General features: G+C 32.8%; 1 protein-coding gene across 1 annotated transcript; it reads left to right on the plus strand.

Annotated features, from left to right (window-relative positions):
* On the plus strand, positions 1803-9267 carry LOC107638825 (30-kDa cleavage and polyadenylation specificity factor 30). The gene is made up of 7 exons (XM_016342223.2): positions 1803-2436; positions 4387-4770; positions 5429-5591; positions 6024-6134; positions 6481-6549; positions 7152-7238; positions 8020-9267. The coding sequence occupies exons 1-7, from the start codon at positions 2030-2032 to the stop codon at positions 8887-8889; spliced, it is 2091 nt and encodes a 696-aa protein (XP_016197709.1). The 5' UTR covers positions 1803-2029; the 3' UTR covers positions 8890-9267.

Here is a 14652-nt window from a genome sequence, read left to right on the forward strand (position 1 = left end):
ATTAGTTGTTCTTAGGTTCCTTCTTCGAGAGGTACTTTTAAGACCAATTGTGATGCTAGTTACTCTGGTCCTGGGGATCGGATTGGTTTTGCCTGTGTTAACAGAGATTGGAACGGAAATTGGCAACAAGGCTGGTTGGGAACAATAGAAAGCTGCAATATTCTTCAAGGAGAGTTGTTTGCTATTTGGAGAGAATTTTTTTTAGCCTAAAACTTAGAACAAAGAGATGTGATTTGCGAAACGGATTGTCTGAAGGCTTTCATTCTTTTTAACAATTCTCATGATAATGCCAGGTGTGTAGATTCTTTGGTGCTTATAGTCAGAGATATCATAACTTGGAAGCGGCGCGTTAATTTTCACTTAATCTTACGAGATGCAAACACAATAGCGGACACCATGGCAAAAACGGCGTTGAGATTGCATTTGCAACATGTAGAGCTTCCAGTGTCTTAGGAGTTTGAGATGAGTATTCAAAGGGATCGTCCTGTGTCTTCTTAGTCCCTTAAGACTTTATTTTCTTTGTTTATTTGGTTGTTTTAGATTTTCAATCTTAAAAACAAAGGGGGGACATAATGTCATAATCACATAATTATGGCTACTAAGGGTTAATACTCAAATTCGTCCCTGAAAGATCACTTATTCTTTAAATTAGTCCTCAAATGATTTTTTTAGTCATATTAGTCCCTGAAAGATAAAATATAAGTCAAATTAGTCATTCCATCAGTTGGATGATGACGTGTCAGAAGATGATTGGTTGACGTGTCAAGTCAGTGACACGTGGCGTCACTTGACATATAAAAAAATTTTATAATCAAAATAGTCCTTGAAAGTCCAAACGTAAGTCATTTTCATCCCTAAAATTTTAAAAATTAATCAAACTAGTCCTTATATATTTTTTTTTTCTTCATAATATTAAATTTAAAATATTTTTTGATACTACTAATTTTAATAAAAATGTAATTGACAAATAAAAAATTAATAATTGTATCTTTTTTTCTTAAATTTTTTTTCAATAAAATGATCTCTCTCCTTTAATTCTTCTCAAAATCTCTCTTATTCTTTTTTATTCTAAAACCTTTTTTCTTACATTATTACATTTTGCTGGAATATATATATATATACACACACACACTCAAAATTGAAATATATGTATTTGTTAACCTAAACAAAGTTATACCACTATTTTTTTTCTACTACATCTTTTTTTTTCCATTACGGTATTACTTATATGTAGGATGTAATGGTAGTGATACTTAGAGTCAAAATTCAATAAGATGCACAAATTTTACTTCAATTCCAAACTTTACAAAATATTGAAAATTTGTTGCTTAATTATTATTATTATGCTAAACAAATTGCTTCTTAAGCGTAATACGTGCAAAGATCATAATAATTTTTTGTGTTTTTCATATGTTTGAGATGAATTATATAATTTTTTCTTTAATTTCACAAATCAATGAGATAAAATAAAATAGAAAACATTATACCTATGCATAACACAAGCTACTCCGCACTAGTACATTATATAAATAGATATGCTTCGTATTAAAATAAAATTCTTTGATTTTTTTTACATGTCAAGTGATACGTGGCACTAACCTGACATGTCAACCAATCATCTTGTGACACGTGGTACGTCATCATGCCACCACGTAGTACTTAACGTGACACGTCATTATCCTATTTTATAACTAATATGACTAAAAAAATTATTTGAAGACTAATTTAAAGAATGAATGACCTTTAATTTGAGTATTAACTCCTAATTAATTTATTGATTTTTTTTTTAAAAAGATAGAAAGACCAATATACATTGGCAGGCGAAAACAAAAAAGCGGAAAACAAGTGCGTCAGCGTCTACCTCTCTTCGCGTGAGACTGCGTCGCTTTTGTTAAACTAGAGTAACGAGTGTCCCTCCTCAGCTCAATAGCTGCCTCATTCCTTCTTCGTTTCAACCCTCTTTGAATGCATCAATCCCTTTCAAAACCCTAATTTCCCATTTTGCAAAACCCTAACACCTAATTTCCAAATGGAGGATTCCGAGGGAGTCCTCAGCTTCGATTTCGAGGGCGGCCTCGACGCTGCTCCCCCCGCTGCCGCCACCGTCTCCGCACCCTCCGCCGGACTTCTCTCCAATCAAAACGATCCAACCGCGGCGGCCGCTGCAGCCGCGGTTCCCAATGGCGCTGCCGCAGCTGCGCCCACTGCTGGAGACCCCGGAGCTGCCGGGAATGTGCCCGGGAGGCGGAGCTTCCGGCAGACAGTGTGCCGGCACTGGCTAAGGAGCTTGTGTATGAAGGGAGACGCGTGCGGGTTCTTGCATCAGTACGACAAGGCGAGGATGCCGGTGTGCCGGTTCTTTCGGCTGTACGGTGAGTGCCGCGAGCAGGATTGCGTGTACAAGCACACCAACGAAGATATCAAGGAGTGTAACATGTATGTGATGCGATTTATTCTCAGTTCGTTTTTACTGTTTTATTTTTGGCAGAATTTGTGTATGTGTATTGTATAGAACGCGGTAGTTGTAGTTAGTGTAGTTTGTGTTTTTGAACTGTTTGTTGTTTTGATTGTGAGAGGTTTTTGAAGAGTGGTGGGGTTTGTTAATTGGACCGGTGGTGCCAAGGTTAATGGTTTTGAGGTGAGGGGGATTCCTTGCTGTTAAGGTTTAGCTTTTTAGGGCTATGATCATATACAGCTTTGTTTTTCCAGCTTTTCATTGATTGTTTCTGTTGTGAACAATTGTTTGGCTGTCTTGTGTTATACTTGTTAAGATATTAGATTTTAGACCTTACTGTGTTTTGCTTCAGTTCTTACTTCCGAGTTCAAGTTTATATTTCTTTAATTTTCATGTTTATTAAGTATGGTCATATTAATGGGGTTTTGATGCAACTTATATATGGAGAGTAGAAGGGGTCTGAAGAGTTTGAATGGGAAGGAGGAGGAGGAGAAATTTTTAAGTGAAGACAGACCAACCAAAGGCTGTGTCTCACATCATATTGACTAGAGCTACGTAAAGTTTGATGTCTGAAAAACATAATAAAGTAAACCACGTAAAAAGAAAAAAAAAAAAAGAATAATAATTTTAGTTTTCAGAGATTCTGCATGGTGGAATGATAATTTTCCTGCCATTTTAGGGGTACTTGTAAATGATCATAACCATTGAAATATTTTATGATCATATTTGGTCCTTGAAGCTGCTTGGTTGGCTTGGTAAGTGACATCTGATTATTGTTTTTCTGTCTACTTGCCATCTTCTCTACAATTGGATCACAAGCTGACCTTGGCCATTCCTAGTTTAATTATAATTTAATTTCCTGAAAAAGTTGTATATCTGTTGCTGGATCTTCTGATGCAGGTTTTAATCTATGCTTACAGGCTATCTAAATATTATTGAACACTTTTGTACTTAAAAAAGCCTTTGCGATAAATATTTCTAGTGAATGAGAAACAAGGAAGTCAATGATATACTGAAATCATTCATGAATACTTGATAGATATTAAACCATAAACTTCTTTGTCTATAGTAGACTGGATTCAGTGTTAGTTGAGATTAGAACCTTGTTAGGTTTGCTTTTATCATTTAGTAGATTCTTTTTCTGTCCATAAAGTCATGAATTAGAAACTGTCTTCACCTCTTGCCATGGTCATAACTCATAAGTAGAGACTAGAGCTTAGAATAGCTGCTTACCATGTATAGAGCAAGTTGTTAGTATTGTCAATGATACAAATATTTTTTTTCTATCTTTTAAGTTTAGTTCAGACTGATCATTTCAATAGAGTCTTGGAAAATACTTAATGTGCAAGATACATGGTTTTTCTTTTTCTATATATAAAAAAATATATTTCTTCCAGTTTGAAATGCTATTTTTCATTCTGCATTGCATCCTAGCTGCTTGAACTTTGGAATGATCCCCCTTGACACATTTTCTGAGCAGCGGGTTTTTCTATCCGTAACAGTTGGAGGAGCTTCATGACTCATTTCTGGGGTTGGGGAGAAGAAATGTGGGTAAGATTCTGTCAAGTTGTGTCCAATGTCTGCAGTAATTTGGACCTTGTTACATTTCATTTAGGGAAGTGAACTTTTTCTAGGAATTCAGCTTTATTTTTATTGATACTTGGCATAATTACGATGATCTGGAATTCTATTGGGGGTTCCGTTGGATATTCAAAGGAATTGGAGGGATTATTTGTTTGATGGGCTTGGTTATGTATCCCATTCTCTTTTTCTCTTTTTTGCTCAGAAGGATATGGCATCCTCCTGTTGTATTCAACTATTCATTCATTTATTTTTCCCCCAGTCTTCTATAAGCAGGTCCTTGTTTGTTTGGCTTTAAAATATCTGCTTAATGTTATGTGAATGTGATTTTGATATTTCTGCATCTGCAGGTACAAGTTAGGATTTTGTCCTAATGGGCCTGATTGCCGATACAGACATGCAAAATCTGCTGGACCTCCACCTTCTGTTGATGAGGTCCTTCAAAAGATCCAGCATTTATATTCTTACAACTACAATGCATCTAACAAGTTTTTCCAACAAAGGGGTTCAAACTATAATCAACAAGCTGAAAAATCTCAATTTCCTCAAGGAAATAATTCTACAAACCAAGCTGTTGCTGGAAAACCATTACAAGCAGAGTCGGGTAATGTCCAGCAGCAACAAGTTCAACAGGCTCAGCAGCCAGTCAATCAAAGCCAAGTGCAAAATGTTGCTAGTGGTCAGCCCAATCAGGCGAATAAAACTGCAACTCCTTTACCTCAAGGAATATCTAGGTGTGTTCAGAGTCTAGTAGTTCTCAATTGTGCTACGGAAAATTATTAGTATTCTTACAGTCAGATAAATGATAGACTAGGTATATAACTTGAATTACCGTTTGGGAGAGATTATGCCAGCATATACTTTGTGTAGTATACTAGTATTTTCTTCCCAACTTTACTGCTGTCCCTGTTGCTGTCTATATATATTACATGCCCTATGTTATTGGCTGTTCAGAAATATCCTTGATGTAATTTATTTTTTTACCATTAATGACATTGAATAATAAAATTGATGCATTCTTTAAATTAAGGGAGGGCTTACACGAAAAATAAGACTGGCATACAAAAAGGGGGAACCCATCAACAAAGTTTATGAATTGATGACTAGAAAACTTCTTACACAGTATAATTCTCTTTAAGGTCATTATCATATATTTTCTTTAATCATTATCAAGCTATGACACAAAGTTTGAGGCTAAAACAAGAACTGGTATCTGTCATATTATTCTAGTAATGTGCCCACTGCCTATACCAGATATGATAATATTGCATGTTTTCTTAATGAGAGGTTCATTTTCAAATAAATTTTCCTGTGAAAATTGTTGCTTCAGATTCATCTCTATTCTCTAACCTACATGAAATAAACTGATCTACGTCTCCGCAAAAACCTTAGGTATTTTATTGTTAAAAGTTGCAATCGTGAAAATTTGGAGTTATCAGTACAACAAGGAGTATGGGCAACACAAAGGAGCAACGAGTCAAAACTAAATGAGGCTTTTGATTCTGTGGAAAATGTTATACTGATTTTCTCAGTCAACCGAACTCGCCATTTCCAGGTATGTTTCTTGCTTTGCATCCAGCTTGAGTATTTTTGTTCAAATTTATGGATTTAGGCCAAGGATATATTTGTTGTTCAATTGACAGATGCAAGCATCCAGCACCTTCTTGAATTGTTGCATAAGATTCTATATGCTTATAATGATGGTAAAGAAAGAAATCAGTATAAGTTGGTTTTCAGTGGCTTACTATAGGGTGAAATGCATCAACCCAATTGGTTTTTCCTGATGATTTAATTTGACAAGAGGAGCAGATATCTAGTTTTGAAATCTGCATTCATTAATGAATGAAATGCAACCAGTAAACTCTTTACATATGTAGCTTTATGAATTGAGGACTAGAAAACATTTTACCCATATGGAAAGAACCTTTGCCTCTGTTTTCTTGGTGTGACCAAGCCGCCGAATCTGAATTTGTCTATATTTTTGCAGGGTTGTGCAAAGATGACCTCCAGAATTGGTGGTTCTGTTGCTGGGGGAAACTGGAAATATGCTCATGGAACTGCACATTATGGACGGAATTTCTCTGTTAAATGGTTAAAGGTATAAAAGTTCTTATAGCAACTTTGATGGGATATTTATCTGATAGATGCTAAAATAACTGGTTCTTGAATTATTTGTGGAACATCTAATTAGTAATACAAAGTTTTTTCACCAGAATTTGTTTTTTTATGATATAATTAACATCAATGTAAGGATCAAATCAATGTCTAAATAAATATTCATTGACTAAATCGACATGTAATCAATGCAAGTTTTCTCAGTTATATATATTTTTACTTCTGTGTCTGGGCTGAACTTGTTCATGAACCATCATTGGAAATTGGTAATGATATCCAGATTTTTTGGTACATTCAGTAATCTGTTAAATTGCCATTCTTGTCTGCAGTTATGTGAACTGTCATTCCACAAAACTCGCCATTTGAGGAATCCATACAATGAAAATTTACCAGTGAAGGTAATTTTTTAACCCCCCCTCCCCCAACTTCTATGATCTGAATTTGAGCTGAACAGAGTTTTTTTCTTGCTACACATTTTAATTGGAGTGATTTCTCTAATGAGAATGTTGTATTTTGGAGTCACGAGTTTCTTGAATATGGGAAAGGCTGGATCCATTTAGCTAATGATGTTACCTTTTCAAAACTTTATGATCAATTTGCCTTACTCTCTGTCTACACTTTTAATTATTCCTTTCTTTTCATGGCTAATAATTGTTCTCTACTCCAATTCTTGTGGTGATAATTTCTATTAGGAAATCCTGCACAAACATAACATTTAACGATGGTGCAATCTTTCACCATTTATGAGCACTAGGGAATGGTTAGGTTTAACTGCTAGGCATTTCAATATGATAGAGTTGATATATATACGATTAAAGTTGTCAGTTGGTGTCAGTGAAATCAGACATCTCAGTAATGAAGAAACATATTCTTGATTCTAGCTACATATTGCATATGCATGCTGATTTTGAAACTAATTTTATTGTTTAGGCATTAAGTTAGATATTTATTCTGCCATATTGGAGTATAATTAGGAAACATTCTGTTCATGTAATTGCAGATAAGTAGAGATTGTCAGGAGCTGGAACCCTCCATCGGTGAGCAGTTGGCATCCTTGCTTTATCTTGAGCCAGATAGTGAGCTTATGGTATGTTTTCCTTTGAGCCATAGTCTTGCCTTTTATGACTAGGAACACTTTGCATTTAATTAAATTTCGGTTTTGACTTATAATGTAACTTCCTTCTAAGAAACTATCAGACAGGATTGTTAGGCCATATCAATAATGTTATCCAACCTAATTTAAAATATGTTGAGAAGACATGATTTGCACCATCAGTTAGTTCTCTTCAGTGCACCCATAATAGCAATATTTTTTACAACTTAGGATAATAATTAGCTCCTAGTCATCAAACATAAAGTATGCATGGATACATCAGTTATATGTTCCTTTTTAATATTTTCTCAATACCAACGTAACATACATATTGCAATAAAAAAGTTGACCTTGGGTGAATACCTATCCTCACAAGAAACTTTTTGTTTGCATTTCCCCAGTTTAGATCTTTGCCACCCATACATATCCTTTAAATAACAAATATGAGATACCATCTCCCTTCTTTCATAGAGCACTGTACTAGACTTCTTGTTTAATGTGTCTGAGTATCATATATTCAACGCTTCATGTTATCATTTTACTAATCGACATATAGCTTGTGTTGGGTCCCAGTTATGTTGGGGTAAAAAATCAGCCAGGTCTCAAACATGTTAAATTAACAGCTTAAGCTTCACAATATTTTATTACTTTTGTACCAATTATCTATTAAAACTAGGCTATTTTAATAGATGGATTTAGGGAACATTGGTTGCTCTGTTGAACTGCAATACTTTGGGTATTGGATTTATATAAATTTTCTTTGTCATTATTCCAGGCTATCTCAATTGCAGCAGAGTCTAAACGAGAAGAAGAGAAGGCAAAGGGAGTGAATCCAGACAATGGAGGAGAGAATCCGGATATTGTCCCATTTGAAGACAACGAAGAAGAGGAAGAGGAAGAAAGTGATGAAGAGGAGGAGAGCTTTGGTCATGTTGTTGGGCCAGCTGTTCAAGGCAGAGGTAGGGGCAGAGGCATGATGTGGCCGCCTCACATGCCTCTTGCACGCGGAGCCAGACCTATGCCTGGAATGCCAGGTTTTAACCCAGTAATGATGGGTGATGGATTATCATATGGGCCTGTTGGACCTGATGGCTTCGGTATGCCCGATCTTTTTGGTGTGGGCCCTCGTGGTTTTCCTCCATATGGTCCTAGGTTCTCTGGTGATTTTGCAGGACCCCCTGCAGCCATGATGTTCCGTGGGCGACCTTCCCAACCTGGGATGTTTCCAGGTGGTGGATTTGGGATGATGATGAATCCTGCACGTCCTCCCTTTATGGGGGGGATGGGTGCAAATCCTCCAAGAGCCAGTAGGCCAGTTAATATGCCTCCGATGTTTCCACCGCCTCCACCTCCACCTCAAAATAACAACCGACTTGTAAAGAGGGATCAAAGAATTAATGATCGGAATGATAAATTTGGTTCAGGATTAGAGCAGGGCAAGAATCAGGATATGATGAGTCAAAGTGGTGGACCTGATGAAGACATGCAAGGATACAAAGCACAGCAGGATGATCAGTATGCTGTCAACACCTTCAGGAACGATGATAGTGAAAGCGAGGATGAGGCACCTCGGCGGTCAAGGCATGGAGAGGGGAAAAAGAGAAGGCGAAGCTTAGAAGATGCCAATGCAAGCTCTAATCACTAGGTATGGCCCCTAAATACTGATGAGTCACTAACCAGGATGCCGGTTTCTGGTGCTTTTATTTTTCAATGTAATGAAATGAGGCCATCAGATATATCTTTGTATGAGTTATATTTATTTTTCTCGGGAAAACTGGGGTGCTTCAGGAAAATAAAAAATGAAAAAAAAAAGAGGAAAAGGTTCACAGTTACGTTCACAGGTCATGTAAGTTTTGCATAAAGTTCTTTGGATATTTATTGCTAATGTAGTGCGAACATAGCATAGGCGACGATGGATTATGAATATACTCAAGTGACTGTACCCCTGTCTCTGTATTTGTATAAAGAGATAGTAACATTAGAGTCCTTAATGAAAAAGTGACAAGGCATTTCATTTATGGTACTGGTTATAAGGTTATTGCTTGGGAATTGGTGTCGTAACATACATATTTATTCATATTTTCTGGACCAATTTAGATATTCTAAGAGATTGGTAAAGTAATAAAATGAAAATTAATCACTTTTAAATTAAGATTGGAATTTACAAATGAAAGGAATAACAAATTCAATAATGATTAATTTCTCATTATTTTACATTATCAAACTCTTCACTTTAGAAGAATTTGATTCATTTTGAAGGGAAAGATTTTGTTTTAACAAGAAAAAAGATTATGTAATACATTTTGGTTGCTTAATATAATATATAAGAGATTATTATTTATTAATGTATGTAGTGTATGTGTGTGTACTAGTACTTCTCTTGCTTTGGCTTTAGACGAAATTAAATCAAAGTAGGGTGCAACCATGTCATGCATGTTATTACCCTCTTGTATGTTATGATATTTACTTTGAATCGCTGCACTTTGATTCCGATGTCTCTTCTATTTGGGTAATAAATATTATACAAAGTTTATTTCAAACTTAACTGTGGTTGACGTATGGGGAAAAATGTTTGATGTAAATAATATCAGCAAATACAGAAAGATAAGCTCGGTGCCTTCTATCAACCGAAATCATATGGACACTCTTAATATACTTCTTTTTAATGTATCAAAAACACAATAATAATAAAAATTACTATAATTAAAAGATGAAATTTAGTTTGTTTCGTACACACACATATAAAATTAATGGGGAGGAAAAGGGGGTTTAAGATATAATCAAGGTTCTTGCTTTGAAAAATAGCAAATTAATGTACTTAACTACTACTTTTTTGTGACTTTTTTTTTTCAAAGTAACTCCCATTCAGGAAGGCAAGTACTAATTCGCCACGGATCTGAACTCCATTTAAGAGTTTATCGCTAATTAATGAATTATTGCATGTATATGGCGTTTATCGCTAATTAATGAATTATTGCATGTATATGGCGAAATTCAAAAACCGATACTTTTTGGCTTACCGACTATTTTGACTATGTGGAGTCATTTGATATAATCCCTCGTGATCTTTTGATTGAAGCCCATGAAAGGAAGGAAACATTCTGATGCGCTTCTTGAGGCACATCTTATTTAGTTTTTTCCTTTTTTTTTTCTTTTTGAGTTTCTTATTTGCTGGTTAGTTTTTTTTTTTAACTTTTGAGTCAAGGTGATTGAGTTTAGTTTGCATTAAGTAGGGTTAAAAGTCAAATGTTTATCAACTTTTGAAAAAAAAATGTTGATACTTGAGTAACTTGATATTAGTGGTGGTGACCAATTTAAAAATAGGATAAACATTATAAATTATTTTTATTAACTAAATATTGTTTCTAAATAACGTGTTTCGTATGTCAAGGATAATACAAATGCAGTTACAATATCCATCCAACACAAGTTGACAAGACCAAATATATATGTTGTATTAATTAAAATTATTATCTTATATCTATCTATAAACCTAAATATATTCTAATATCTTTAAGTAAAAAAAAAATTCTAATATCTTTATGTCTCTACATTTATATCTCATTTTTATCCCAACCACATTCATATAGAATGTAACGGGAACCTTGAGATGCCACACCACCATATATATAATTATACATAATTTTATCCGGCTATGCAGCAATGCTATAAGCTAGTGTTTATATCGTATTTTTCGGAGTAATTTACATAAATAAAATGATTGAAGGAAAACGTTACACAAATATAATATTGACAAACTTCAGACACAAATACAACAAATGTAATTGTATGTAATTCGCTACACCCTGAGCAGAACTCAGATGCACGTAATCCGCTATACCCTCTTGTGGATTACGTTGAGAGCATGCATAACATAAACCGCTACACCATGTAGCGTTTATGACCAAATTTTGTGAAAGCATAATCCGCTACATCCTGTAGCGGATTATGAGGAGAGTGACTTATTATATAAACCTGTGTAATAGTAACAACCAATGTAGCAAAATAAACGAATTGATACAAAATGTAATCGTCATTTGCAATAAGTAGTACGACTAATATAATTTTACATACTCAAAGTTTTCATGATTGCTATATTTTAATTTTTTAAATTTTCTCTTTTATGTTTCAGTATTTTTTATTACCAATAATGATATGTTTTTCACTTTTTCTTTCTTAAATTATAATATTTTGTAACTAATTTTGATGTCGTCCATACTATTTTCCTTAAGCTTATAATGTATATGATTTTTTATCTATTCAAATTTAAAAAAAAAATAACTTGACATGTTTAAATTTATAAGTATTCAATTGTACTCCATTATATTTTTTCTTCACTTTTTTTTACTTTTCTTTTATACTTCGTTAATTAATTAAAAAATATATAAATTTTAGATATATTAATTTTAGGATATATTAATAGGTCTTGTACGAGCTACTACCAGTGGAATAGAGTTAAGCTTTACTATCTTAATTCAATGATAATTAGATTTTTTTATTAGGATTAACTCTATTCCACTAGTAGTAGCTCGTACGAGACCTATTAATATATCCTAAAATTAATATATTTAAAATTTATATATTTTTTAATTAATTAACAAAGTATAAAAGAAACGTAAAAAAAATGAAGAAAAAAATATAATGAAATACAATTGAATACTTATAAATTTAAACATGTCAAGTTATTTTTTTTTTAATTTGAATAGATAAAAAATCATATACATTATAAGCTTAAAAAAAATAATATAGACGACATCAAAATACGTTACAAAATATTATAATTTAAGAAAGAAAAAGTGAAAAATATATTTATGTAAATTTGGTCATAAACCGCTATAGGGTGTAGCGGTTTATGTTATGCATGCTCTCAACGTAATCCGCCAGAGGGTATAGCAGATTATTTGCATCTGGTTATTGTATTTATTGCATTTACGTCTGAAATTTATTAATATTATATTTGCGTAACGTTTTTCTTTAATTATTTTATTTATGTAAATTGCCCTATTTTTTGTGTGTGTTTACTATAAATTATTTTTAATATAAGTATTTATTATTTAAATTATTTTTTTAAAATAACTTAATTAAGTTGTTTACCAAAAGTATAACTATGATAACATGTAAACAATTATTGTACTTTTTATGCATTTAAAGTTAATCTACAAATAAAACAAAATACAGTAAAATTTAAGTTGATCATTTATCCAAGTCAACTCAACGAAAGCATGCTGATTCATAATTATTTTTAGACAAACTTATTCCACATAATAATTGTAAATTCCCTTATTACAAGATGCTGCATAGAATGAGTCATCATAGGTGGCTAGTCCTTTTGTGATTATTAGGAGCTTCCTATGGTTATTTAGATATATAGATGCATATCAATCGTTATATACTTAATTAATAATACACTTCTTTATATATGAGACGTGATGAATAATATTATCCACATGTCTATTTTTTTTATTTGTGCTAAAATGTTATTTCTTTTATTTAGAATAAAAAGATAACAAAAATTAAATTTTAGAATTTTTAATCTTAAAAAATTTGATATTATATGAATTATTTCTCGTAAGGTATATATCTAACAAGAGTTGAGACATTTTCGAAACAATTGAAGGAGGTACTAAGTATAGTAAGAACTAAGAAGCAAAGAATGATGACACGGGGTACAAAAATTTTCAACCAACGATGGAGGGTGGATTAGATTTTCAACCATATATTACGAAAATGAATGTGTTTGTATTAATTAATTAATTAACTAAAAGATATCTTTCTCGTAATTAATTTTGTTGAATCATGAATGTGCTTCAGCCACACGGCACAAGCCAAGTTGATATTAAATGAACTCTTACGTTGGCAATCACGTTAGAAAACTTTAGTATAAAAGTGCTTAGTTACTTACATCGTTGCTTTTTGTTTTGCATGAAAATCCACGCCTTAACTCAATCTAAAAAATTAGAGTAATTCAAAACAACAATAAAAAAAGGCTGTTTTTTTTATTGTGAGAACTTTATTATTAGAGTCACTCAAATAAATACGTTTAAAATATTTTTTTAAATATATTTATTAATAATTAAAATTCAATATATATAATTAATTAAATCGTGTTATTTTTATTAAAATTAGATTAGATAAATTGATTTGGCCGAAAAATTAATAAATCAAAAAAAATGACAAAATACTCTTATTATATATATATATCACTACAAGAGACACGCCAAATAGCGGCGGTTTATTTAGGAATTTGCGGCGGTTTTTAACCGTCGTAAAACGAAATTCCAGCGATTCTACAAGCGTTGCCTATTAGGGGGTGGAGATTTGATTTTGCGGCAATTTTGGAAAACCGCTGGCACAACCGCTGCAAATCAGTTAATTGATTTTGCGGCGGTTGTAGAACCACCGCTATTTTGGTCAGTGGTTTTTAAATAGCAAATAAACGAAAACAGCATTTATTTTGCGGCGGTTCTAAACCGCCGCCAAATTTTAGTATTTCCGTTCATAGTTATTTAACAATGTCATGTTACTACCAAGCCAAATGTCTCTTCGATATATATAGTGCTAATAATTATATATATCATATGAACACATTTGATTGCCACACAAATTTTTGTTGTATACTTTATATATCTGATCATAGTTATTATAGGCACCTTATATATTGGGTAAAATGCACAATTAAATCAAATGGGTCTGCTCCGAATTAATTTTGGACCATAGTAGATCGAATTAATTTACATCTATTTATATATAATCCAAGCGTATATAAAGAGTACAATAAAGAGTACATTTAATAATATCCATAATGAATTCAATAAAAAGTATATTCAATTATAAAAAAATAATTATAAATATTTTTTATAAATTTTAAATGCCAATAAAGTAAACAAGAAAATCTTATTGATAAATTTGTTCACATGAGTTAACATATATAGCTTATTTAACTTGTGAATTTTTTTTACGTAAAACGAATGTAGAAAAAGTGTTACGAGTTTAAGTAACATATATTTAAACATATGTATCTTAAGATAGTAGTGTTTACTTAACTAGATTATACCCAGATGGTTATTACTAAAGAAAACATTGCGATATGTGGTAATACGCATTTTGCGGCGGTTTAAACAAAACCGCCACAAAATATAAAACAATAACTCACCTTACAGTATATATAGCGGCGGTTTTCGAAAAGACGCCGCTAAATGCAAGCCTGATTGAAATATAGCAGCGGTTTGTGAAAAATCGCCGCTAAATGTGGTTCTGATTGCAGCCCCAACCAATAACCGCCGCTATATGTGCCGCAGGTTGCCGTTTTGCGGTGGTTTTATAAAACCGCAGCAAAATTTCCGCCGCTATCTGCCGAAATTGTTGTAGTCATTTTTTATATAATATAAATATTCTATTCATTTTTTAT

The sequence above is a fragment of the Arachis ipaensis genome, chromosome B04, assembly GCF_000816755.2.
Source record: "Arachis ipaensis cultivar K30076 chromosome B04, Araip1.1, whole genome shotgun sequence".
NCBI classification, from domain to species: Eukaryota; Viridiplantae; Streptophyta; class Magnoliopsida; order Fabales; family Fabaceae; genus Arachis; species Arachis ipaensis.

Coding starts and splice junctions, on each gene's coding strand:
- LOC107638825 (XM_016342223.2), top strand. CDS start 2,030: ATGGAGGATTCCGAGGGAGTCCTCAGCTTCGATTTCGAGGGCGGCCTC. Junction 6,135..6,480: donor TCTCTGTTAAATGGTTAAAG/GTATAAAAGTTC, acceptor TCTTGTCTGCAG/TTATGTGAACTGTCATTCCA. Junction 6,550..7,151: donor ATGAAAATTTACCAGTGAAG/GTAATTTTTTAA, acceptor ATGTAATTGCAG/ATAAGTAGAGATTGTCAGGA.